This window comes from Anastrepha obliqua, chromosome 6, assembly GCF_027943255.1.
Source record: "Anastrepha obliqua isolate idAnaObli1 chromosome 6, idAnaObli1_1.0, whole genome shotgun sequence".
NCBI classification, from domain to species: domain Eukaryota; kingdom Metazoa; phylum Arthropoda; class Insecta; order Diptera; family Tephritidae; genus Anastrepha; species Anastrepha obliqua.
The window spans coordinates 47,983,885-48,011,316 of record NC_072897.1 but is presented as its reverse complement, the minus strand read 5'-3'; the positions used below and the strand labels follow the sequence as shown (position 1 = coordinate 48,011,316).

General features: G+C 43.0%; 1 protein-coding gene across 3 annotated transcripts in view; it reads right to left on the bottom strand.

Moving 5' to 3' along the window:
• The window catches only part of LOC129250012 (probable serine/threonine-protein kinase nek3), a 175,530-nt gene that overhangs the window by 90,854 nt on the left and 57,244 nt on the right, over positions 1 to 27,432 (bottom strand). Inside the window, exons 3-5 of one of the 3 annotated variants that reach the window (XM_054889662.1) lie at positions 17,425 to 17,616; positions 16,864 to 17,358; positions 16,645 to 16,800 (exon numbers count right to left, since the gene is read on the bottom strand). In XM_054889662.1, the coding sequence (XP_054745637.1) occupies positions 16,645 to 16,800; positions 16,864 to 17,314 (607 nt within the window). In that variant the 5' untranslated portion in view covers positions 17,315 to 17,358; positions 17,425 to 17,616. Of the gene's footprint in view, positions 1 to 16,644; positions 17,359 to 17,424; positions 17,684 to 27,432 lie in introns of all 3 variants that reach the window. The other 2 variants (XM_054889661.1, XM_054889660.1) reach the window with 2 other exon arrangements.

The following is a 27,432-nucleotide window of genomic DNA, read 5'->3' as shown; positions in this document are numbered from 1 at the left end:
TACCTATCCAGAATCGACCCCGACATACCAAACATATGTTCGGCATGTGAAGGCACCCCGCACGACACTAACCACCTTTTCACATGCCCCCTAAAACCGACTCATCTAACACCTCTCTCCCTCTGGACCCATCCCGTCGAAACAGCATGTTACCTGGGCCTACCCCTAGATGAGCTAGACGAAGATGACAGGTGATATACCCGACACTGGCGGGGCTACTATTACTGTTAACAAACAAACAAACAAACAAGGACAAAACAGATGGACAAATGGACCAAACGGATGTACACTGCCCTCTAGTCAAGACATAGTTGATGGAAAAGCTGTGGGCCACAGCACGACATCAACTCTAAATCAACCTTCCCCATCATCCGTTGATGACAGCGTCAAAATGAAAATAAATGCCCGTCCAGGTATAAGCTTCACCAGAGGTCTCTCGCTATTCTCCGCAGAATAAAAATAAATGAGATCGAAGGTAAAACTCATCCAAAAGACACGGCCGAGAAGGCAAAAGGTGGTCGACGAGTCCCTGGCGTTCAAGGCCACCCAGAAGGCAGAAGCCTTAAAGCGCAATCGTTTGCAAGACGAAAGCGATCAACCTTCGAAGAATAACAAGGTGTCTGGTTACACCACTGCAATGAGTTGGTGAATGAACTAACTAACCGCGGTAAACCTACATTGGAGAAGTTGTATGCTATCTCGTATTGTCGTTGATTATGTCATGTCAAACTCCAAACGTCAAGAGCCAGGATTTGACTCACTGGAAACGGAAAGGTTTGAGACTCAAACTAGTCCCAGCCAGCGAATTATTCCGCTCTGCAAATCTGTGGGATGAGCAGGACGAGGTTGACGACTGTTCACACGCATGCAACTGGACGACGGCGGTTCTGCCAAAAACGACATGTTAACGAACAGCATACGGGCATCTAGCTTGGCGATGCCAATACCCTGTAAAACGACCTGTAAGCATGGGCCTCAGATGGGTTGTCCAGGTCAATCTGCAGTACTCGGGGACTGCAACGGACAACCTAACCAGCGGAGAAGAACGCCGACATCGCCTTAATTCAGTAACTTTGGGTGCAGGGCACTGAGGTGAAGAGGTTTACTGAAAATACTACAACCTGTACTATAAACGAAGCAAAAAAGTAGATTACATCCTCCCTCAGATGCTGAGTGGACGCGGCTGTATTATCTACATAGGTTTGGTCTCTCAGCTTCACCACACTGTGCTACCTGCCCAGAGAAGTTTGAAGACGTGTGACACGTACTCTTCTGCCTTGAAAGATTCGCAAGAGAACGTGGGCAGTTAGCCACGATATTTGGAAGACAGCCAAGTGAGACAAGCAGGACGAATAAAGACGAAAAATAGAGCTGTCTGAAACAGTGTTCCAGAGGAGATCGACTCAGACATACCGACAACAAGTATGGACGCTTGAGTTAACGACTCACGGTCATCCATACGCAGACAAGACGGTAATGCACATGACATTACCGCACACTTTCGAAGTTCCATATGCTTCATAACGAAAGTAATGGAAATTATCAGCGACGTATAAGCCCCATACGTCATAGGTAGAGAGCCTGGACGCACGTTTCTTTTGCGGTTCATATCCACAATCCCGGATCCACCTTCGATATAGTGCAAATGCGGTCCCGGGGTGGAAGTCAGCCGAAGAGGGGAGGAATGGAAATGTTGGATAATTTGGAGCGTAGTGCTCAGTCTAGCTAACACCGTTACCCTCAATGATACTGTAGCCCAGGTACCAGAGTAGAGTTATAGAGAAAAACTGTGCGAGTATTCTCAATTGTTCATAACACTATTTTCGAAGAGTGTTTCCTGTGCTTGTAAAATTCTGCTCCACTCGTACGCGACGCCAATCCGAGGCACGCTTCATGGGGAAGTTTTGAGATTAATGATTGGAGTGAGTCCTCTCAAGACTTCGTTATTAATATTAACTTGTAGGTATGTAAGTGGGAGTAACACTCCCACTTTCACCTTTCCTAGAGCGGAGTTCTTCAGAGGATGGAAGTAATTGATGTTATTTTATTGACTGAAAATAGCTCAGGAAGGAAAGACAGTTGGAGGGTAGGTATATCCACCCTTACTCTACGAAATCCATTAAGGACCAACTGGAAGAGGTTCAAAAGTATAATAAATAACAGGATAGGAGGGATTCCTATCCACCAAATCAATCTCACGGAAAACCTTGAGGGTAGGGTTATTGCACTAGAGAAGACATTTAGTAGAGCCTACAAAACGTCCTGTCTCATATAATTTATCAAAAAAAACTCACCCTGCTTGGTAGAACAGTGAGCTCTTAAAAGCTAAAGGAAAACCTTAATCAACGTTTAACTTCAGCTACTCGACAGGACATTGAGAACTGTACAGAGAAAGCCCTAGACAGTACAAGAAGACAATTAGGGCGGCCAAGAAAGAAAGCTGGAGGGAATTTTGCTCGTCAATCAATTCTGCTAGGCTTACCCGTGTTCTTTGCATAGACTACTACAGAAGAATTTCTAGAACTTCTCTTAAACACCCATTTTCGCAGATGCAGCGCCACGAAAGTGGAAATTATATTAGGCGGAGCCAATATAATACACATCATCTTGCAAATGGAATGATTACCAAGTAGAGATTTGCATGGGCAATCAAATCTTTAAATCTCCGGGGCCAGATGGAATCAATCCAAAGATGTTGCAAGAAACCCTGGACTGTATTCTACCATGGCTAGAGGAAATTTTTAAAGAGTGTTTAAAATAAGGCCATATTCCAGATAGTTGAAAACTAATTAAGGTCTCGTCATACCAAAACTAGGTAGGAGGGGGCATGAATCAGCGAAGGATTTGAGGCCATTCACTCTTTCATTCTTCCTCTTAAAAACCTTCGAAAGACTTTTGGATATACACATCAGAAGCCCTTTGGAGAGTTCTGGTATATCAACTGCGCAGCATGCGTATCTTAAAGAGAAATATACGGAGATAGCGCTTCACGAGGTAAACACTAGAGGGATCTCTAGAGAACAAACATTATACCATGGCGGCATTCTAGGATATAGAAGGCGCCTTTAACAGTTTTAATACTGATGTCATCCAACAGGCGTTGATAGACTTACGCGTGGACAATCGCATTAGTAATTGGGTCGAAGCTAATATGTGTAATATCAACATAACTAAGGTCCATAGGGGGTCTCCGCAGAGGGGAGTATTATCTCCACTTATTTGGTTATGTGAGATTAACAAAATCTTAATAAACTTAATAGTGTTCTGAACTCCAATCTTAGCTTGAAATTAAACTCGAAGAACGGGTAATAAAAGCAGAAATTGCTTTATATGGCTGTAAGCGTATGCTTGGAAGAAGAAGGCGTCTTCACCAATTTTATCGCATGATTACGTAGTTTGGTGGAAAGCTCTAGGGTAGGAATAAAAAGATCAGCCTGTGTAATAACGGACGTCGGAATCAGATCATCTCCTAGGGAGGCTCTGAATGCACTGACATACATTATTCCAATATACCTACCTATTACGAAGATGGCAACAATGAGTGCATTTAGGTTAAATGAAGTTTATGGACATGGCAGTCTATTATTGCGACAATTTCAGTTTGCCTCGGAGAGGACCAACTAGATCGTCGCTCCTTTATTCCATCTATTCTCCTTTATTCTTAAAAAATTCGAGCGATTGTTGGATGTGTATCTCAGAGAAAAGATTACAAACACAAAAAAGACAGCTTTTCATGAGGTTGTAAGTACGATTGAAAAGAGCATAGAATACAAACAATACTCACTAGCCCTTTTTCTCGACATAGAGGGGGTTTCTTACGACCTTAGCATAAGATATATTACATAATCGAGGCTTTTAATATTATATGTTAGGCACAGACATAGGTCTCGACGAATGGATAGAGAACATGCTTAAAACTATAATAATCATCGGTGAGACAGGCAGCAGCACAGTAAAACACTCTGTCAACAGGGGAATCCCTCAGGGAAGGGGTTTGTCCCCTTTGCTGTGGTTATTAGTTGTTAACAATATCCTTACCAAATTCAACCCAAAGGGAATTAAAGCAGTGGCGTATGCGGAACGACATAGTGCTTATGATTTCAGGAATGTTTCTAACCATAATCAGTGAGATTATGGAAGGAGCTCTGGGATTACTCAGTAGTTGGGCCACAGATTGTGGTTTAAGGCAAAATACTTAGGTGTCATCTTAGATCCCAAAGTCAGTAGGAGGTCCAACGTAGAGTACAGGGTAAAGAAAGCGAATACAGCACTTTACGCGTGTAAGAGAATGTTGGGTAAAAAAAGGGGTCTCCAACCAGAACTATCAAATTGGTCTTACACAGCCATTGTAAGGCCCATACTAACATATGCGGCACTAGTCTGGTGGCCCGCAACAGAAAAGAAATACAACCAAACCAAGCTGAACAAGATACAAAGAACTGCGTGTATCTACCACAGGAGCGCTTAGCACTAGACCTACTGAAGCGCTTAAGGGGGTCTTCTACCGTCGCGCCTTAATCTCGGGCCTATTTTTGGGAATTAATTACAAAGCAACCACTTGAGATAATGAAATCAGATTTTTTTTATTTGATTTGCACAAGTTTGCACTATTTAAAAATATATTTTTCAAATCGAATTCTTTGGCCCTGTGTCCTTGAACCGTCCTCGAGGTTGCCCTTGTAAAAATGTCCTAGGCGACTTTGTGGCACGCGATCGACCATTTTACTTATCTGAAATCAAAAAATTTTTTTTTTTTATCATAAAGTGTAGCGTTGGCTATGTTTTCCCAGTGGCGATTTTAAATATTTTGAAATTTGTAAAAAATGCGTGATTTTAAAAAAAAAGTTTGAAAATTTCCTCTTTTTTTTACACTTTAGAGGCCCGCAAAATTAAACTAATCAAAAATTGAAAAAAGTGGTCTGGGAAAACATAGCGAGATGTTCACTGAATAACTGGAAAAAAGATGGAATGAATTCGACAAATATTTATAGTAGATGTGTGACCAGAAAGTTGAAAAAAGTCAACTTTCGGGAAAAGGCGTTTAAAGATAAAGTCACGCCACAGAAACGCTCGAAAATGCCACGCGCATGCATGTATTCTCCCCGAAATGCTCATGAAGGAACATGTTTTTCATAAAACCCTCTTTATAGCATACTCTTAACATTAGTAGCTTTTAAAAAATCTAAAAAAAAAAAAATCGATTTTTTCAAACCGTGACGGTAGAAGACCCCCTTAATGTACTAACACATCTATTACCATTAGATTTACATATAAAAATGATCGCTACTTGCAGCGCGGTGAGACTCAGAGATATAGGAAGCTGGACAACAAGATCGTACGGTGACAGAAAGATCCTCTTACAAGGACCCTCACTGTTCAGAAACAAATCAAACTACACAGTCCCCAACCTTAACTTCAAGAAAGACTTAACGGTACGTTTTCCACCGAGAGCCGAATGGAGGAAAGGAAAGATGATTGGAAGATACGATATTGAAAATCTACATTGACGGTTCTACGATGAACTGTGGTGTGGGAGCTGGCTTACTGTCGGAGCCGCTCAACCTATCTCAGTTAATTCGACTTCCTGACTATGCCAGCGTGTTCCAGGCAGAACTACCAGCAATCAGAGAAGCATGCAATTCACTAAAATACTACAAAAAAATTGGTGCAAGAATAGCCATCTTTTCAGACAGTCAAGCTGCTATTAAGGAATTAGATTCCAATTCCATTTAATCTTAATTAGTTTTACAATACGGAAAGGAACTAGAGCTGCTTGGTCATTGGCTTCAAATTATTCTGATATGGGTTCCCGGTTATAGGAACATAGAGGGTAATGTGATGGCAGATGAGCTAGCAAGAAAAGGATCGGCACTAAACATAACAGAGGCGGTGGCGATTGCTACCCCTTTTAACACAATAAAAACATTCATTGCTTCGCACTACTATGTTTTAGCCGAAAGAAGGTGGAAGCAGATAAATACGTGTAGAAAAATATGGCCGTCGTACAACATCCAGAGGGCATTTCACGTATAACTGTAGCCCTTACAGGTCATTGGAAAGTAGGGGATCACGCAGCTAGACTTAACCTCCCTTTCAATATCATCTGCAGGAGCTGTGAAGGGGAAGGGGTGAAAGAAAGTCTCTTCCACTATCTATGCGAATGTCCAGGTCTAGCTAGAGCAACGACACCATCACACGAGAACAGTGGTAGTAAAAGTCTAGTCACTAATTACGAATATTTCAGCAGGAATACTCAACCACTACAACAACAACATTGTCCCGACGTTAACATTCAATAGGAATTTTGTCACTCTCTTTCCATTTCAGGAGGAATGGAATAAGGACAAAGGGGGAATAAAAAATTTTGACACTACAGCCTACACAGATGGTTCTAAAATGGATTGTGATGTTGGAGCAGATACATATGTATTCACATAGACTTAAAGCTGAAAAATCTGTGCGTTTCCCTAAAACTAGCAGTATGGAAGAGACTGAAGAACTGGCACTTGGAGAGGCTTATAGGTGCTAATCGCAGATTTCTCTTTTAAGCGCAATACCGCTATTCTTTCGGATAGCCAAGCTGCAATCCAGGCACTGGATTTGGCTACAACAATCTCTAAGTTGATGGAACAAAGAAGAAATGTTATAGCTTTACAACCTTGAGTGAAAACCCTAAAGTTACCTTAATCTGGGTCCCGGACATGGAAGGTAACGAAAAAGCAAATGAACTGGCCAGAAGGTGATCTGCCATAAATAACGTTATTACAGAATCGGTATTCACACCACTAGGTGCAATCAAGATTACATTTCCTCAAATACCGCCGAATCGCGAATTATAGATGGAGAGATCAGACGGCATGCAAAATTAGCAGAACTTTATGGCCCACATACAACCTCAAACAAACGTCAATATGCAGCGACTGGACTGGCCTGTTTTATGGAAGGATACCATGTCAACCCTTGGCAAACCACTATTCCAGGGTCTCAAACAACTGTCTGCCTAAGACATCAACAAAGTTTTTAACCGCTAAACAAGTTGGTAACGAGGATATATCAACAAAATGGTGCAGAAACGCTAATCGGATTCTGGATGAATCACCACTTCAAACAATTTGACACATGGGCTGAAAATTCCGGGGCTTAACCAAGAAAACACGTTTTTTTTTTTTGTTCAAAATTAGGTTTATTGTATTGTGCATCATCGGTGTCTCTACAACCACGCTTGAAGTCAGCAAACCATCGTTTTATTGTTGTTTCTGATAGAACGGAGTCTGCATAACAATTTTTAAGCGGTTACTATGCTTGAACGATATTTTTCCCCATTAAAAAGAAGCGTAAAATTAAAACACGAAATTCGCTCTTCGTACAATAACTCCCGAACTAATGAATAGAATATCATGAAATTTTAACAGCTGCCTTTTTCAGGTTAGTACTAACTGAAAAAAAGAGTGAATGCAATAAAACCTTGAAGGGACTTCAGCCCATGTGTTACAATCATTATAAAAGTAATGAAATTATTGGATAGTTCCATGTGTTGGAGGATGGCTGCACGTGTAGAAGTCCCCGCAAGTGGGGAAAGTTACTGACGGCCATTCACTTGGGAGTGGCCAGGACGATTCTTCTGCATATGGTTCAAGCAGCTCACAACTTCCGGGATTAGCCCAAGTATCCTCTGGGTAGCTTCAGAACATCCGAAACATCTCGACTCTCACTCCTGCTTTCAGAGACTATTGCCCAACTAACTCTACGTACCGCCGCCGAAGAAGAAATCGGATTCCGGCGAGCCGGAAAAAACAGTTGGTATGACGCGGAATTTCATGCTGCAGCAGAAAGAAAATATGCTGCCTATAGAGCCACGCTGCGATCGGGCGCACCACGAGCCATCTGGGATCGCTACAGAGAGCGAAGAAACGAAAAGAGACGTATTAGAAGAAAGAAGAAACGAGAGGCCGAAACACGTGAGTGTGAGGAGCTTGAGATGTTGGCCAATAGGAACAGCGCCCAAATATTCTACCAGAAAGTTCAGAGGTTTAGAGAAGGTTTCAAGACCGGGGCGTTTTCCTGTAAGGACAAAGACGGCGATCTGACATCCAGAGCATACTTAAATTATGGAGGGAACACTTCTCGAACATATTAAACAGTGACAGTTGCGCATGTCACAGAGAATGTGAAGATCCTTACCCCAATCGTTGACGACGGAATTGTGGTTCCGCTACCCGACCATGACGAGTGAGAATAGCGATAACGCGACTGAAGAACAACAAAGCCACGGGCGCCGACGGACTGCCGGCTGAGCTATTCAAACATGGCGGCGAGGAGCTGGTAAGATGCATGCATCAGCTTCTAATATATAAAATATGGTCGGATGAAAGCATGCCTGCCGATTGGAATTTAAATGTGCTCTGCCCAATCCATAAGAAGGGTGATCCTGCAATCTGTGCCACCTATCGCGGAATTACTCTTCTAAATATCGCTTATAAGGCTCTAGCGAGCACATTGTGCGAAAGGCTGAAGCCTACCATCAACCAACTGGACCTTATCAGTGTGGCTTTAGACCTGGAAAGTCTACCACTGGCCAAATACTTGCAAAACGCCAAATCTTGGAAAAGACCCATGAAAGTGTCTTTCGTCGACTTCAAAGTTGCATTCGATAGTACGAAAAGGAGTTCCCTGCATGCCGTGATGTCGGAATTTGGTATCCCCGCAAAACTAAACAAACGACTCTGCAAGATGACGTTGATGAATACCAGGAGTCCCGTCAGAATTGGGAAGGACCTCTCCGAGCCGTTTGATACCGAACGAGGTTTCAGACAGGGTGACTCGCTGTCGTGTGACTTCTTTAACTCATAGCTTAATCGCTCAGGCACAATATTTTATAAGAACGTACAATTATATATTATATATATATATATATATATATACAATTGTTGGCGTATGCCGATGATATTGACTTAACAACCGCACTGTTAGTTCTGCCTTCTCCAAACTGGATAAAGAGGCAAAGCGAATTTGTCTAGAAAGTCCACCATTGACCAGATATTCACAATACGCCAAGTCTTGGAAAAGACCCATGAAAGGATAATCGACACACACTATTGTTTTATCGACTTCAAAGCTGCATTCGACAGTACGAAAAGTATATGCCGCGATGTTTGAATTTTATAGCCCCGCAAAGTTAAACAAACGCCTGTGCAAGATGACGTTGCTGAATACCAGCAGCCCCGTCAGAATTGGGAAGGACCTTTACAGCCGTTTGATACCAAACGAGGTTTCAGACAGGGTGACTCACTGTAGTGTGACTTCTTTAACTTGATGTTAGAAAGGATCGTTCGAGCGGCAGAACATATTAGCTCAGGCATAATTTTTTATAAGAACGTACAATTGTTGACGTATGCCAATGATATTGATACCATCGGCCTTAACAACGCTGTTAGTTCTGCCTTTTCTATACTGTATAAAAAAGCAAAGAGAATGAATTTCGTGGTGAACGAGGACAAAACGGCCCCCAAAACCTGAATGTCCGTAAAAAAGTATAGTCCGAACTTCTAATCTAATTGCGCTACAGTAGGAGTGGTTCAAGGCACCCCACTGATTCTAATTGGGTAGACTATTGAACTCTCGCAAGCCTCTTCACCGACATCGTTTTGTTTATTTATTCACCAGCAAGATCCACCAGAGAGGAACACCATACAACAGAATTGGATTTATAGTATATATAGTATACCTCGCCAAGTGTTAGCAAGCGACGAATATGTGAAGCAACTGTTGTAAATAAAGATATCTTGGCAGCGCTGGCTGCAAAGGCAAAGCTGCCTAAAATTACAATACATTTGTTTGTTACAATACATTTGTTTTAAAATAGTGAGTTATATCAGTTTTATGAGGTATAACCATACTCGCTAGTTTCGAATCTTGCTTGATAACTTTCTTGTTGCTTTCACATTGCAAATTTTTCGTTAAGGGCCGCACAGAGAGATAGCGAGCAGAGAAGTGGCGAATAGAAGAAGCCTAAAATTATCAAGCAAAAATTTCAACTAGCTGAGGGGGCCCATCTTTAACCAATATCACACTTCGATCCATACAAGGCGCCCATAACCTTCCTTATTATCTCCCCGATGTTGGGTTTGCACGTTAACTTTCCGTCAAGGATTTGACCTAGATATTTACTATTGATGGGAGCGGAGCTATAGGTATTTCATATTTCTTCGTTCTATTGAACGAGCACCGTCATGAAAGGACTTAGTAGTCCGTGGTCCAACTAACCACTGGATTTAGATAACCCTGCATCAAATCGTAGGTATCCGCAATATTTCCCCTAATAATAAGCGTCATGTCATCCACGTAAACAATCGCAGATCATCAATCACAAAGCAGCCCGTTCTCATCAACTCCCCAGCAAGTCTTTGACGACAGCTCACAGAAATGGTGAGGGAACACCGCCCTACGAATTGTTCAATAAAATTTATTTTGTCGCCTTCAAAATAGGCTCCATTCGAAGCAATACACATACGCCCACGATTAGTTCAGTCATCAAAGCACCTTTTAAACGCGTTTGAAGAGATCTTCTTCAGCTCCTTCAGCGAATTCTCCTTAATGTCCTCTATCGACTCATAGCGGCGTCCGCCGAGTTTTAAGTTTTGGGAAAAGGAAAAAGTCACAGTGGATAAATCCGGTGAATAGGGTGGTTTTTGCTCAAAAAAGTGTTCACAATATGAGCCTTGTGATGAGACGGTGCGTTGTCCATGAGTTTTCTTTCCACAAATTGGGCCGTTTCCTATGCACATTCTCTCTCAAACGACGCATAACTTCAAAATATGATAATATTCTTTATTTACCGTAGAACCATTTGGAATGAATTCCGAGTGCACAACACCATGTTAATCAAAGAAAATGAGTAGTATAACTTTCACTTTTGACCAACTTTGATGTGGTTTTTTGGGTTTCGGTTCATGTGGATAGCGCCATTCAGCCGCCTGTTGACTGTCGAATTGATTCGTGAGTTACGCTAAGGTCACGAGCTACCTTCCTCAAACTTAAATGATGGTTATCCAGCTCAATTTCATTGACTTTGTCGACGTTTTCATCCGTTGAGGGGAGACCAGATCGGGCCAAATCTTCCACGACGTCTCGGCCCTCTGCAAAAGCATTATACCACTCGTAGACCCGTGTTTTTGATAAAGCACACTGCCAAATCCCGTTCAAACAAACAAAATGTAAGACAAATTCTCTGTTCGATATTTTTATCTATAGTGAAAATCGCAGAGCACACCTGCGGTTAACTGATATAATTAAATGCCAAAAACAAGCTAATTGACAGATCAGGCTCAAACTCTGCGACATTATAGAGGACAGTTCTATCAACATTCCAGCAAAAAGTAATTTAGACATATGTCTAACACGCGCTTTTTAAATGAACAATTTCCGATATTTTCTGACAGAATGTAGATATAAGTTAATGGTGTGTAAAAAAAGTTCGGGAAGTTTGATGAAATTTTGTTCAACATAGAAGGTAACTGGTCAGGACTCTAGAGAAAAGATGCCAAGGCCATAGCGATCGTCACATGATGACGACTACTGCTGGACCGTATAAATGGACTGTCCATACGGAAACTACAATAGAAAATCCTGCACAAAACGGTACTAGAAGATGGCACTTTGGACAAAGATAAAGAAACGTTGCTGGCGACATTTAAGGAAATAGCCAATGAGACCCGCCGTTTTTCGACACAATTACGTTCTTAATTAAAACTAATTATCTCCAGAATTAAAACTAACTATCTCTTCCCATGCACCTGGGGTGTAGGGCAGATCGCCTCCACGTTGTGCACCCTGGGTAGCGCTAAATGATCTGCGGCCTCAACGGCCTCCTGAACGATGACAATATCATTCTCGGGGTGATGGACAGCGGTAGAGAAGACGGCGCCATCTCTAGGGAGGAGTGGAAGAGGGTTGTGTCCGCCATCTCCGCAGTATTCATGAAGGTAGTGAGGGAAAACCCTGGACCACCCCCAAGCTGTGAAAATGCCGGATGGCACTACGGTTCTTACAAGATAATCGTCTGCGCTAACGAATGGTCAGCCTCAATCTATTGGGCGGCAGTGGCCTTGGTGGGAGAGGTATGGGAGGGAGCCAAGCTGAAGGCAGTGGACAGAAGGGATCTACCTGTGCGTCCGCGAGCACGTGTCTGGCTCCCCTCCGAACCCTCTGCTTCGAAGGAGATGGAGGAAATCCTCCGCTATTGTAACCCCAAACTTCCCACGCACAACTGGAGGGTGGTTAAGGTGGAGAGGACTGAGGGATCCTATCGGCAAGCGCTGATTCTGCTGAATGCAGAGTCTCTCAGTCCTCTCGCTGAAGCAAAGGGGGTCATCAACTATGGCTTCGAGAAAGTAGTCCTTAAGGTCTACCAAACCGACGCCAAAGGAGATGCCCCTGCACATCCGGAAGTGCTGGGAGAAGCAAGGCCCACAGTAGAGGAAGGTCCTGTGGACATGGAAGTAGAATCCGTCACGTCGGAGGGTGACAATCTGATGACGCCCCCTCTTTACCGGGGTCCGTCATAAGCATCGGGTCTTTCTTGGACAGGGCGCAGGAGGAGAGGCTTCTGGCCTCGGAGAGCGAGGACGCTGTCTTTCAGGTGATGGAGAGGGTCTTGGAGGATGAATATTCTTCAGATAAATCTTCAGCACTCTAAGGCGGCATCCGCCAACCTACTTATCCACCTTGAGCAAGGTGGAGCTGATATAGTCCTGATTCAGGAGCCGTGGCTGAGCAGCAACGGCATTTCTGGGCTCAGGACGAAAAGCTAAAACTAGTGGCGTATAGCAGGACAGGTAAACCAAGATCCCGTGTACTCATCAGGAAGGAACTTAACGAGGACTTGTTTATATGTAACAGGGGTAAGGGCCCCACTTTTATTACCGCAGCCAGAGAAGAGGTGCTTGACCTTACTTTGGCTTCTTCTTCACTGATAAACCGAATCTCCGATTGGAGGTTGCTAAACACTCATTCCTTCTCGGACCATAAGTATATTCAGTTCTCTCTCACTCAAACTCGTCCAATAAGATCCCCCTACAGGAACCTGAGGAGGACGGACTGGGATGCATACTACAGAAATCTGCTGAGCCTACTCCCCAAAGCACCGGGAGGAAATCTAGATCTATCGGAAGAAGCGATCCACAAACTGGTTGAAACTTTCACCTCAGCTTGCAACAAAGCCTTGGAAACCTCTTGTCCAATAACAGCTTTTTCCAGGAAGGAAAAACCGCCCTGGTGGGCAACGGAGCTATCTGAGCTTAGGGTCTCATGCAGACGCCTTTTTAACAGGGCTAAAAGAATTAGGTCTCCCTCGGGATGGGAGCTGTATAAAGCAGGGCTAGGAAAATACAAGTCCAAAATTAGAAAGGCTAAGAAGGACTCTTGGAGAAGCTTCTGCGAGAGCGTAGAGGGCTGCCATGAGTCCTCCAGGTGTAGACGAGTACTCACGAAGAGTTCCGCTCCCTTGGGGTACTTAAGAGACGAATTGGGGCGTTGGATGATGAGTGGCGAGGAGTCACTGAAGTTACTTCTCGACGCCCATTTTCCGATGAGCGCAGCACCTAGCAGCACCGGCCTGGATAGCATTTCAACTTGCATTCCCGACCGGGGCTGGTTGCTGGATAAGCGTCGCCTGGCTTGGGCCGTTGACTCCTTTAGGCCCTTCAAGTGGCCTGGTCCTGATGGCATTATACCTGCTCAACTGCAGAAATCTGTGAAGGTATCATGCCGTTGGTTGAGCCCCATCTATGCGAGCTGCGTAGCCAGGGGCTATATACCAAGATCATGGAAGGCCGTGAGGGTTGTCTTTATACCCAAGGCAGGCAAGAGCTCGCACGTCTCCCCTAAGGACTTCAGGCCAATTAGTCTCTCATCTTTCTTACTGAAAACCCTTGAGAGACTGATTGACCTGCACATAAGAAGCGAAATTCCTCGGGGTCGGCTGTCGCATACTTAACATGCTTATTGCAAGGGCAGATCGGTGGAATCTGCCCTACATTCAATCGTGGAACAGATTGAAGATTCTCTTTTTCAGAAGGAGTTTGAGGTAGGCGGCTTCCTTGACATTGAGGGGGCTTTTAACACCGTCCTCCCGGAGGCAATTACCAGCTCTCTAGGTAAACTAGGGGTCGGAGCCGACCTTATATGATTTATCCACAAAATGCTTAGCGACAGGACTGGCACGGCAGAGTGGGGCGGTATCTCCATCCACCAGCAAGTGAGTAGAGGCACTCCGCAAGGTGGGGTTCTCTCACCATTCCTCTGGGTTGTTGTTTTAAATGACCTGTTGGAGGAGCTGCAGGGTAATTGCCTACGCGGATGACGTGGCACTAATTGTTAAAGGAAAATTTTTGGACACACCTAGGTATTATCCTTGACAGCAAGCTTACATGGAAGCCCAATATTGAGGAAAGAGTGAGGAAGGCAACAATCGCCTTGTATGGGTGCAAGGGCGCAATTGGCAAAAGATGGGGCCTCTCGCCTCGAGTTGTTTTCTGGCTATATAATACTATTGTAAAGCCTGTCTTGTTATATGGAGTCATAGTCTGGTGGAACTCACTAGAGAAGACGACATTGGTGAAGAAGCTGGAGAGAGTTCAGAGGTCGGCACTCATTGGAATCAGTGAGGCGCTTCCAACGAATCCTACTCTGGCGGTCAACGCAATGTTAAATAAGGTACCCGTAGACATCGCAGGCAGATGGGGCTTATGGGCTTATGGGCACTCAAGCAGCTTAGAAACTTCGAGTTCATCCTTGCGTCAACAGACCAGTGTATACCCTCGTTTAGTCCAACCGGAACATTTTCCACTCACATCCCGTCAAAGGAAGAGTGGACGGAAGGCTACACCTGGGGGCAGGGCCTGGTGAACTTGTTCACGGATGGATCGGAGTTGGAAGGAAAGGTTGGCGGAGGAGTCTTTTGCGAGGGGCTCCCCATCAGACTCAAATTCAGGTTACCGGACCACTGCAGTGTGTTCCAGGCAGAGGTAGCCGCAATCAAGGAGGCAGCTGCTCAAATGCGTACTAACAGTCAAGAAAGTAAATATTTACTCCGGCAGCCAAGCGGCAATAAGGGCCCTCAGGTCTATGAAGGTGCATTCGGAATTGGTCAGGGAATGCTTGACCTCACTTTCGACTGCGTCCGAATTCTTTGACATCATCTGGGTTCCCGGTCACATCGAAATTGTGGGAAACTGTGAGGCGGATGAGCTGGCGAGACAAGGGACAGGTGAGGTGATTTCCCCGAGAAGGGAGAAAATTGGGATCCCCCTGACTACCTGCGGTCTGCTTCTGGAAAGATGGGCATCGCGCCAACTCAGCGAGCGCTGAGCAAATACACAAACGTGTAAGGTCGCGAAATCCTTCTGGCCAGGTGTGGACCGGAGGCGCTCGGGCGAGCTTCTGAGGCTGACAAAATATCAACTCTCCAATCTAGTGGGTTCTCTCACAGGACACAATGCGCGAGGAATGCATGCTGTGAGACTTGGAATCACCTTGAGTCCTTTTTGTGCTGGATGTATGGAGGATGAGGTGGAATCATCTCAGCACCTTCTCCTTAGCTGCCGTGCTCTGGCGGGGCTAAGATCCAGGCATCTTGGCTCTTACTTCTTTGCCACGCCTGCTGATATAGCTGGCGGTGACATTAAAAATATGATGAATTTCATCAGCAGCCCAAAGCGGGTGACGCAAACATAGTCATCGTTCGTAATCCGCACGCTCCTAACCATCCCATCACCACCTCTCCCCGCCCTCTCCTTGCATCCCATCGGTCTTTCCCTTTCACCTCACCTCCTTCACAATGGTATCACAAAGGACGAATCTTTCTTCGTCCAAGTGTGCTCACTCCCTGGGCAACCATACCGACCTAACCTAACGTAACCTCCCACGCACACTCAAAGTGGTACAAGCAGTACACAACCACATTTATCCCTCACATTCGGAAACGCGACCATCCTCTCGAAGGAGACAGACTTCAGAGTCACATCGAGGAGACAACCGTGGATCAGTGCTCCCTCGTTTATTAAGTAGATCGGAGGGGAATCGAGTAAATTGAAGGTTTATGCACAACCACAATTGTCTATGATCCGTAAAAACATTTCGCATCTATGTTCAACAAATACCAAATTAATATTTATTGAAGTAAATTACAAACTGCAAAATGCAAGCGGTAAGCAAAGTTTTTAATTAATAGAAAAATATGTATTGATGTATTGTATATCTTCATTGTTTTCAGACTTCTGGAAGTGTGTTGCTCGATATCAGCATACGCCTCTTCTGTTGACATTTCGTGTAACATTTCTGGTTGATGAAGAAGATTTTAAACAGGCGATAAAAACTACATAACAAAACTTGGACGCACCGATTTCATCCAAAACTATTTCATAAGTGCGCGTAAAACTGTAAATTTATTGCTTCATACAAATTTTGAGCGCAGACGCATATGCGCACTACTAATATAAACAACATATCAAACCCGAAAAAGTTTTTCTTTGATACTCATTTATGAACTTAATTTATTTAACTAAATTATCATTCCTAAAAGTAGTTTACTTAAGTATTATTTATGTATATTTAATTGAGAAAATGTATCCACGCATTTTTACCTACCTTGGCGTCCTACTATTTCGGCGACATGCTCCGAACTTGGTACTGGTACACATTCTGTCATATTTTGGGATTTCTTGGAACGATCATCTGGTGCAGTAGGCAGTAGTGGATTTAAGACCGAAAACTGATTGATACCATTATTATTGCAATTGTTTACTGCAAGATTAACATTACTCTCATTATGATCATTGTTAACAATTGAAACAGCAGAAACGGCACCATTCATAGTAAGTGTATTTAAATCAAATTTTTGATCTAAATATTCCTGTTGCGTGCCGGCCATTGCACTCTGATGCGTTAGCTGTTCTTGATAATTCGACGTATGTATATTAGCAATGTTATTTATATTACGGTTGTTATTGGAAGGTGTATGGACTGATGAGCAAACTGTACTCGCAGCCGCATCATTCAAACCTGCTATTGATAATTCTAGAGCGAGTTGCAATGTACGCTGGTCTTCAACTAGAAGTCTATGTGAATTTTGCTGTTGCGATCTATCAAATGAAACTAGACTATTAAAAAGCAGATGTGTTGATCCCCTAGAATCCGTGGGCAAGGTTTTGATGTTTGAAGATATAGGTGAGGGCATTATCGTCGTGGATATAGAAGCGGGCATAGCTTCCACAGGGATTATTTTTAAGGAACAAGCATCTGCAACTGGCGACGTCATTGGAAGTTGTGATTGGACTGCGATGGATGGTGTTACTGCTATATCTGCGAATGATGCGTTTTTAAAGTTATAAGTGCTACTCGGTTTTATGGTTGTAAATATTTGTGAACCTGTAGATGATTCCGCATATAATCTATTATATGTTGAAGTTCCAGAGAAATACGCAATATAGAAACTTTTAATATTTTTCAGTGAAGTTTCTGAAATATCAACCAAGCCATCGCGGTAATCAATACTTCTGTTGGTGTAGATGAGCAAGTTGTAGATGGTGTATTGCCGTCATTGCTTAACGACGCGTCGGGCTGTAAAAATGCAGTTATGAGTGAAGTCGTTGCCGTAGATGTGTAACCAGCGGCACTTATTCCAGTTCTACGGGGTAAGATTACAAACATTATTTGCTGACTTTTTCTTTTTTACTGCGTTCACCAATTCAAAATCAAAAAAATCTTAATATTAAACGCAATCACATGGATAGTATAGGGTGGGCCATGTAAAATTTGCTTTTTGAATCGGCTATAAATAAAAAACTAATCAATATTTTTTCAAACTTTTTTTTTTATTTTAAAGATTGAACATTGTCATTTATGAATGAAAAATAATATCGTTCAAATGACTGCCACGACTGGCTTTACAGTAGGCCATTCGATCAATCCAATTTTTAAGCACATTTTCGATTGTTTGGGATCCAATTTCATGAATGGCAACTTCGATTTCGTGTTTTATAGCATCAATCGTCTCTGGATGGTTCGCATAGCATTTGTCCTTAACGGCTCCCCACAAAAAATAGCCCAACGGGCTTAAATCACAGCTCCGAGGCGGCCAATTGATATCGGAATTTGGGCTGATTATTCGGCTTCCAAAAACGGTAGCCAAAAGTTCGAGTGTAACTTTGGCAGTGTGACAAGTTGCGCCGTCCTGTTGAAACCAAATGTCGTCCTTGTCATCCTCTTCAATTTTTGGAAACAACTCGTTGCGCATGTCACGGTAACGCTAGTCATTTACAGTAACCGCGGCTCCTCGCTCATTTCCGAAAAAAAAAAATGGCCCGATGATGCCGCCAGACCAAAAACCGCACCAAACAGTGACTCGTTTTGGATGCATTTGCTTCTTTACAGTAATGTGCGGATTTTCTGAGCCCCAAATCCGACAATTTTGTTTATTGACGTAGCCACCGATGTGAAAGTGAGCTTCATCAGAAAAGAAGAAGAAGACACCACTTTGGAAATAGGTTTTCAATATTTCCCAATTTTGTTCAAGCGTATAGCGTCCCATTTCGTAAATGTCAAACCTTTAAGTAAATTATGAACACATTTGACATGTCATGTGTGTTACCACTCTCAAAAAAATAGGTGGTTCAAAAAGCAAACGCTATATGGCCCACCCTGTAATTCCTATAGCATTTTATTTAGAATAATATTCTAACAAATTTCTTATAAGAACATGTACAGTTGTACAGAAAATAGGAGTGTATGTTAAATGTAATATGCGCTGTAACAAGAGGGTTGCCTCTTATATTTTGCGTCTTTGCTATACTACGTGTGATGAGCTGTAATTCGATATTTTTCAACGATATTTTGGTAATTTTTAGAATAAACTGACATACAAGGTGTGTTCAGAAAGTATCGCGAATTTTGAATTTTCGTAGGTTACATAAATTCGAATTTCGATTTTTTTGTGGCGATATATTGGTACTCATGTCTCTCACTCATTCCGACAAGCTCGGCAATTTTGAATGTTCAGTTAATTGTTGACAGTTGCTTTGCTTGCACGTCTTTTGGCGCGTCTTCGATTTGATTCTGCCCGGCTGGTTGATGTCCTCGTGAGAGTAAAGGCTGACATCACTGCCATTCAAGAATGCGATGGACGGGCCAAGACAAGAAAAACATAGGACCTTGCGACGTCTACTAGAGCTGCCATGTAAAGGAGCGCAATTTCAGTGTCGGATTTGTTGTGGGAGAGAGACTTCGTCGCCAAGTACTGTCGTTCACTCCGGTGGATGAGCGTCTCGCAATAATCCGCGTAAAAGCGCGATTTTTTTACATCTCGCTAATTTGTGCCCACGCCACGACGGAAGAGAAGGACGATGCGACCAAAGATTCCTTCTTTGAGCGCCTGGAACGTTCCTACGAGCGCTGCCCCCGTTACGACATAAAAATCGTGCTTGGCGACTTCAACGCCAGGGTGGACAAGGAGGGAAATTCAGCCTGCACAACGAAACATCCGCTTACGGACAGAGGCTGATCGACTTCGCCGGGACCCGAAACATGGTAGTCTGCAGCACCAGATTCCAGCATAAAAAGATACACCAAGCTACCTGGCAGTCTCCTGAGCGGAGGAGATGGAGGACACGCTTCCAGTGTTTTAGATGTACGAACGATCCGAGGACCCAACATCGAGTCGGATCATTACCTTTGTTACCGACGAAAACTACGCCCGAGCAGTTAATATTATTCATTCTCACATTCGCATTCTTTCTCACTTGCACTTTATTTCTGTTATGTTATCAGCATTTCTCATTGTTTGCATATATACAGGGTTGGCCATATTAAACTGACCCATTGAGTAACCCTATAACTTTTTACTGTAATTTCAGATCAGCTAATGACATACCGCGTTGGAAGCGTCAGTCGAAGGAGATTTATACCACGAAACAGTACACCCCAATAGAACGCGCTGAAATTGTTCAGCTGTACATTCAAAATTCCTTCTCGATTGTAAAAACGCAACGTGCGTGGAGAAAAAAAAATAAAGTGAAAAGTGCGCCGTCAAAGAACGCAATGAAGCAAATGCACAAAAGATTTTTGTCTTCCGGCACTGTGGCTAATACCCGACGTCCAAATAAAAAGCGGCCAAGACGATCTAACGAAAATATCGCGGCCGTACGAGCCAGTATCGAGTCATCGCCGCGAACGTCAGGTAATCGTCGTTCTGCTCAGTTGGACATCCCTCGGACCACTCTACGACGTATCATTCGTTTGGATTTGGGGATATTCCCGTACAAAATACAACTAAATCAACAACTGTTGCCGGCCGATAAGCCTCGTCGCTTGGAATATGCCAATTTTGTCGTCCGAATGGCCCAAACTGATGAGGATTTTTGGCATCAAATCATTATGAGTGATGAGGCCCATTTCTCCTTGAACGGAACCGTAAAGAAGCAAAATTGCCGTTTCTACGCCACTGAAAACCCTCAAATTATTGAAGAGGTACCTCTCCACGACCAAAAAGTTACAGTCTGGTGTGGCATTTGCGCTGATATGGTCATTGGGCCGTTCTTCTTTGAAAATGGTCAACACCAACCATTGACCGTCAATCAAGAGCGATGCCGATTGTTCGTGAAAATGGTATGGAGCACTTCTGGTTTCAGCAAGATGGCGCACCACCACACACAGCACGAGCCACCGTCAACTTATTGAAGACTTTGTTCCCTGGCCGTTTGATATCAAAAAGCGGCGATTTTGACTGGCCGCCACGATCACCGGATTTGACGCCACCGGACTTTTTTCTTTGGGGCTATTTGAAATCTAAGGTTTACGTCAACAAGCCAAAGACACTAGGCGCACTTAAGGCCAATATCCGACGGGAAATAGCCGCCATATCGGCCGAGACGCTGGCCAAAACTATGGAAAACGCCGAAAAACGGGCACATTACGCTATACGAGCTAAGGGCGACCACTTGCGCGATATCATATTCAAAAAGTGATGTAAACGAATGTCCTTGAACTAAATTAAATGTTTTTCACAATGAAACACAAAAAAATGTTTCTTTTTCCATATTTTTTTAATAATCACATGGGTCAGTTTAATATGGCCAACCCTGTACATACAGTAAGCATAATTACAGTAACATACATTCTATTGCTATTTATTACATATTTACTAAATCTACATGTAATATCAGGCAACTCTGACTAGCTATAAATATGTGTCACTTGGTGTAAATCAGAGTAGGGGCTTAAACAATTCACAACGGGCAGCATCGCCACCTTTGCAAATGACATCCCGTACAGTCAACCAAAGATATTCTCGTCGGTGCAGTAAGTAGGTATACGAAATGGCCAAGGTATGCAGATGCCATTCAATTCCGAAATATATCGAAACCTTCAGCTCGAAAAGTTGGAAGAGGAAATGAAATTGCAACAACAATATTTGGACAGCAAATATAAGATTCTAAGCAGCTCCCAACCTTTAATGGCGACCCTGAAGAATGGCCGCTGTTTATAAGCAGTTTCGATAACAGCACCACGGTCGCGGGGTACACCGATGCGGAGAGTTTAATTAGATTACAAGCGAGCCTTAAAGGCATAGCACGGGAGATGGTAAAAAGTAAATTGTTTTTGCCGCCCATGGTCTCTGAGATCATAAAAACTCTTAGAAAGTGCTTTGGTAGATCTGAACCAATTCTTGAGCGCGCGATGAATAAAGCTCGTGCTATGCCTGCACTCAAGGATAAATTGGAGGGCCTTATTGAATGTTCACTCTGTGTCAGGAATATTTGTGACACGATGGAGGGATGCCAAATGTACATGCACCTACATAGCCCACTGCTTTTCCAGGAGTTGGTTGACAAGCTCCCCAACAACCAAAAGCTGAAGTGGGCGGTTCACCCAAAAGATGAAAAGACTCCGGTGAAACAATTCAGCGACTGGTTGTACAATCTAGCCGAAGCAGCCAGTACTGTCGTCTCTTTAGCACCTGCTAAAAGTAGTGCTACGGTTAACACGCATACTATCGACGAGAACACCCAGCATCCATCACCAGCTCGCAACATACCAAGGAGCAAGCAGCGTATGATTTGCAAGAGCAACAATCATAAGGTAATGCAATGCGACACTTTTAAAAAATGTACACTTCAGCGAAAATGGGAGAAAGTTAAGGCGAACAACCTCTGTCGCCAATGTTTGAATCCGCATAGACGCAATGTTTTATGAATAAAGTATGTGGTTTAGATGGTTGCACTATAAAACATTATCCGTTCCTACATAAAACAATCACTGTAATGAGCCAAGAAAAACCCATCACCGTAAGTACAAATACAAACAAATTTTCAGATGTGCAGATAAATACGCACAGTAGCAGCCACGAAGAAATGCAGCCACTCTTCAGAATCGTTCCGATTCGCATTTATTCAAAAAATTAAGTACTGCATATATTTGCATTTTTAGATGAAGGCTCTTCTGTGACGCTAATGGAAAAAAGCATATTTGATGAATAAGGCCTGGAAGGTGAACGAGACCCTCTGTGTAAGTGGTGGACAAGTAACACGACGCGTGTTGAAGAAAATTCTGTGAAGACGGCCATCGAAATTTCGAGTGTGACAAATTGGCAGAAATATACTCTCAAAAATATTCATACTGTTGACACTCTCAATCTTCCGGCACAGTCAATCAATGCATCTGCGATGGAGCGGCTATATCCATATCTAGCAGGATTGCCAATTGCATCATATAACAACGTAAAACCATCATTGCTTATCGGTGCGGACAACTGGAGGTTGGCAATTCCACTCAAAATTATAAAGCGAACCTGGTTCCACCCCATAGCGTCAAAACCCCGTTTACGATGGGCGTTGCAGGGGTGCAATTCAAGACAGACTGCCGAATATCGATTAAATGCACATACAGGCGATTGTCAAAAAAGATATGACGAGCTGCACGAGACTGTAAAAGAATTCTTCACGTTAGAGTCATCCGAACCTACTCAACTACTGTCGGAAGAAGATGCCAAAGCTGTGAGTATTGCAAATAACACTTGTAAAAAGGGTGATAACCATTACGAAATTGGGCTACCGTTGCGTACCTCAAGTGTATTGCTACCTAATAACTATGTATATGTCTTACAACGGCTGATGTGTTTGCAGAGGAAGTTTGTTAAGGATCTTATGCTAACATCTAATATTCAAATTCAAATCAATAATCTACTTTCCAAGGGGTACGCGAAAAAACTCTCGCCGATTGAGACTGCTATTTCTAACGATAAAACATGGTATTTGCCTATTTTCATTGTAAGCAATCCCAATAAGCCTGGAAAACTTCGGACATACGTGACAAAAACGCCGACCATTTTAAAAATGAACTTCCTCGTGCCGTAGAAGCTGTAAAGAAGAACCATTACGTGGATGACTTTATTGACTGTGAAGATGATGAATATTCTGCGTTAGAATTGGCTAAGCAAGTAAAAAAAATTCATGGCGCCGCTGGCTTCAATATACGTGGCTGGTCTTCAAATTCCAAATTCGTCGTGGAGCAGCTCAAAGAAGATCCTATGTCAGTTCAATCCGTCAAAAATTAGGGTTCAACCACGAAAGTCCTCGGTATGTTTTGGGACCCTTTAAGCGATAATTTTAAATATATTTGTAGATTTGGAAGACTTCGTCGCGATGTTATTAACGAATCGATCATACCAACGAAAAGAGAAGCACTCCAAGTTTTAATGTCGATCTTCGTTTGTTGCTACACCGTAGGGTTAAAGATCTTGCTGGAAGATGTATGGCGATCTGGTATCGCCTGGGACGACCCGCTCCAAGACAAATGGAACCAGTGGAAGTCCATTATGCCATTAATAACCGCTGCCGAAATACCTCGATGTTATTCACTATTGCTGAAAGATGCTGAAGATGTTCAACTTCACACCTTTGTTGATACCGGGGAAAGCGCGTATGCAGCCGTTTGCTGAAAAAATAATTTGCGGGAGTCTGAAAAATATCAGCTTGAGTGGTATCGTCTCATCTTTCAACCGAGTAAAATGCAGATTTAATCCACCAAGCGCCCCTCCCATAAGGGTGGTGCATGGGAAAGGCTTGTGAGATCAGTGAAGACTGTGCTTTATGAGATACTACCTTCAACAAGTTTCAGCGATGAAAGCTTGCGAAGTGCATTGAATGAAGTAGAATTTATCCTGAACGCCCGCCCGCTGACATTTGTTGCTTTGGAAAATTGTGACGACGAGGCTCTTACTCCCAACCACCCTATATGTAGCGACACCGTTAATCTGCGGCAACATTGGCAATTGACCCAACAATTCGCTGACCGCTTTTGGCATCGATGGGTGAAGGAATACATACCGGTCATCTCAAGACGTACCAAGTGGTTCACAAAACAACGCCCCCTACGTATTGGCGATGTCGTGGTAATTGCAGACCACGATCTGCCGAGGAACTGTTGGCCAAAGGGCAGAATTGTAGATGTGGTAAAAGCGAAGGGCGCCAAGTTCGGAGCGCGATGGTAGAAACCAAATCAGGCATTCTTCATCGACCGATTGCAAAAGTAGCGGTGTTAGATTTCGGTACCGAGTAAAGTAAACATGTGTTGTCAGACTTATTTACGGGCGAGGGAGTGTTACCGACGAAAAGTACCGAGCAGTAAATATCATTCTATCTATTATTTTTGCATGTTGCCATTATTCTCACATTCACATTCTTTCTCACTTGCACTTTATTTCTGATATGTTATGAGCATCTCTCATTGTTTGCATATATACATACAGTAAGAATAATTACAGTAACATACATTCTATATCTATTTATTACATATTTACTAAATCTACATGTAATATCAGGCCACTCTGACTAGCTATAAATATGTGTCACTTGGTGTAAATCGGAGTAGTCGGAAAATATAAGAACAGAAATACAAAAAGTTTTTGTATTAATTTGAAATATACGCAATCTTGTTGCAGCCAAACTACCCCCACGCCTCTGTGCAGCAAAATGCGTACATCTAACTACGCGAAGAATGTTCAACATCGACAAGCTGCAATCACAACAGACATCCAGAAGATTCGCCACTCGACTCTCACTCTTGCTCTCAGAGAGTACTACCCAACAAACCGGCATGCGCGAGCAATGGAGCAACATATCCCGAAAAAAAAGTTGGTACGACGCGGAATGTCATGCTGCCGCAGAAAGAAAAGATGCTGCCTATAGAGCCACGCTGCGATCGGGCGCAACACGAGCCAAGTGGGATCGCTACAGAGAGCTAAGAAAGAAAGAGAGGCTTATTATCCGACAGAAGAAACGAGAGGCCGAAATACGTGAGTGTTAGGAGCTTGAGATGTTGTCCAGTAGGAACAACGCCCGAAAATTCTACCAGAAAGTTCAGACGCTTATAGAAAGTTTCAAGACCGGGGCGTTTTCCAGTAAGAACAACGACGGCGATCTGGTGACTGACATCCAGAGCATACTTAAGTTATGGAGGGAGCACTTCTCGTTAAATAGTGATAGTTGCGGACATCAGAGAGAATGTGAAGATACCCCAATCGTTAACGAAGGAATTATCGTTCCGCTACCCGACCATGACGAGGTGAGAATAGTGATAACGCGGCTAAAGAACAACAAAGCCGCGGGCGCCGACGGACTGCCGGCTGAGCTATTCAAACATGGCGGCGAGGAGCTGGTAAGGTCCATGCATCAGTTTCTATACAAAATATGGTCGGATGAAAGCATGCCTGTCGATTGGAATTTAAGTGTGCTCTGCCCAATAAATAAGAAGGGTGATCCTGCAATTTGTGGCAATTACCGCGGGATCAGTCTTCTAAATATCGCCTATAAGGTCCTAGCGAGCGTATTATTTGAAAGGCGATGTCAACCAACTGATTGGACGAAAAGGAGGTCCCTGTATACCGCGATGTCGAAATTTGGTATCTCCGCAAAACTAATACGGCTATGCAAGATGACGTTGCTCAACACAAGCAGCGCCGTCAGAATTGGGAAGGACGTCTCCGAGTCGTTTGATACCAAACGATTGGAAAGATCAGGAGAAGGAGTTGGCTTGACTTGTTTTGTCCAATTGGCGTCGGTTAGCACGAAAAAGAAACGACTGGCGTGCTTTGTTAAACTCAGCCAAAATCGCGTAAGCGGTTATCGCGCCAATTAAGAAGAATTTAATCAAATAATTTGCAACGAAGTGATTTGGTTGTCGGAGAAAAGTTTGAAATTAAAATTCAGAAGGCATAGCCAATTTTATTTTAACAATTTATAAAAAGTCTATAGATTAATAGACGCCGTAGCCGAATGGGTTGGTACGTGACTACCATTCGAAATTCAGAGGGAACGCAGGTTCGAATCTCGGTGAAACACCAAAATTAAAAAAAAGATTGTTCTAACAGCGGTCGCCCCTCGGCAGGCAATGGCAAACCTCCGAATGTATTTCTGCCATGAAAAAGCTCCTCATAAAAAATATCTGCCTTTCGGAGTCGGCTTGAAACTGTAGGCAGCTCCATTTGTGGAATAACATCAAGATGAGAAAGGTGTGGGCGCCAATTATATATATTTATATTCATAATGTTTGTACTAAATTTTTTTTTTCGCTGCTATGTGATTGCTTAAAATCTTTACATCGAAACCAGTTTATGAATCTCATGCATTGTGACGTCTTTGCTTTGAACTATCCTCTTTCACCACCTCAGACAAATGCATAAATGCTGATTTGTTATAAATCTGTAATTAAAAATTCTACAATTATATACTTTGGGAACCAAAAATTTTTCTTATAAAGTGTCATCCATCTCCAAACGATCAAAGATATCTCTCAATGTTTCCCCAGCATGTGAGATACTCTTAAATTTAGCTGTCTTTTTTATTCAGAAATAATATTTTCGCACTTCCAATATAACTCAATTTATTGCAAGAGGAAAACAACTGAAAAAAGGTCAAGAAATACTTGTTAAGCTAAGATTTGTTTGTTTACTTAATGACAGCTAATATTGAAACATTGAAAATTGGGTTTGGTAGCACTTTGTTCGAACTCAGTGGATTCTATGATAGCAAATTTTTCGTAGTCGTAATAAAGGGATCACTTTGTAACTTTTCTACGACGGACTCAATATACGGTTGAATTAAAAGTGTACGATAAAATACTTGTCGCTTGTTAGTGTTTGTTTAGCATCCACCTAAAATAGGAAATCGCCAACCATAGCATAGGAAGAAGCTTTCCATATAACGTAGTCTGGGAAATTCACTTAATTGAAGAAGTCATGGACCAGAAGGTATAAGTGCAGATGTTAGCTATGTTTAGTGAAAAATTCCATTAAAAAAATTGGTTTAGAGCCAATGGATTTGAGGCCATTTCGCGGCCTGTTCAGTCTCCTGATACCTGAACCTTATAGCAAACCTGAGGGTT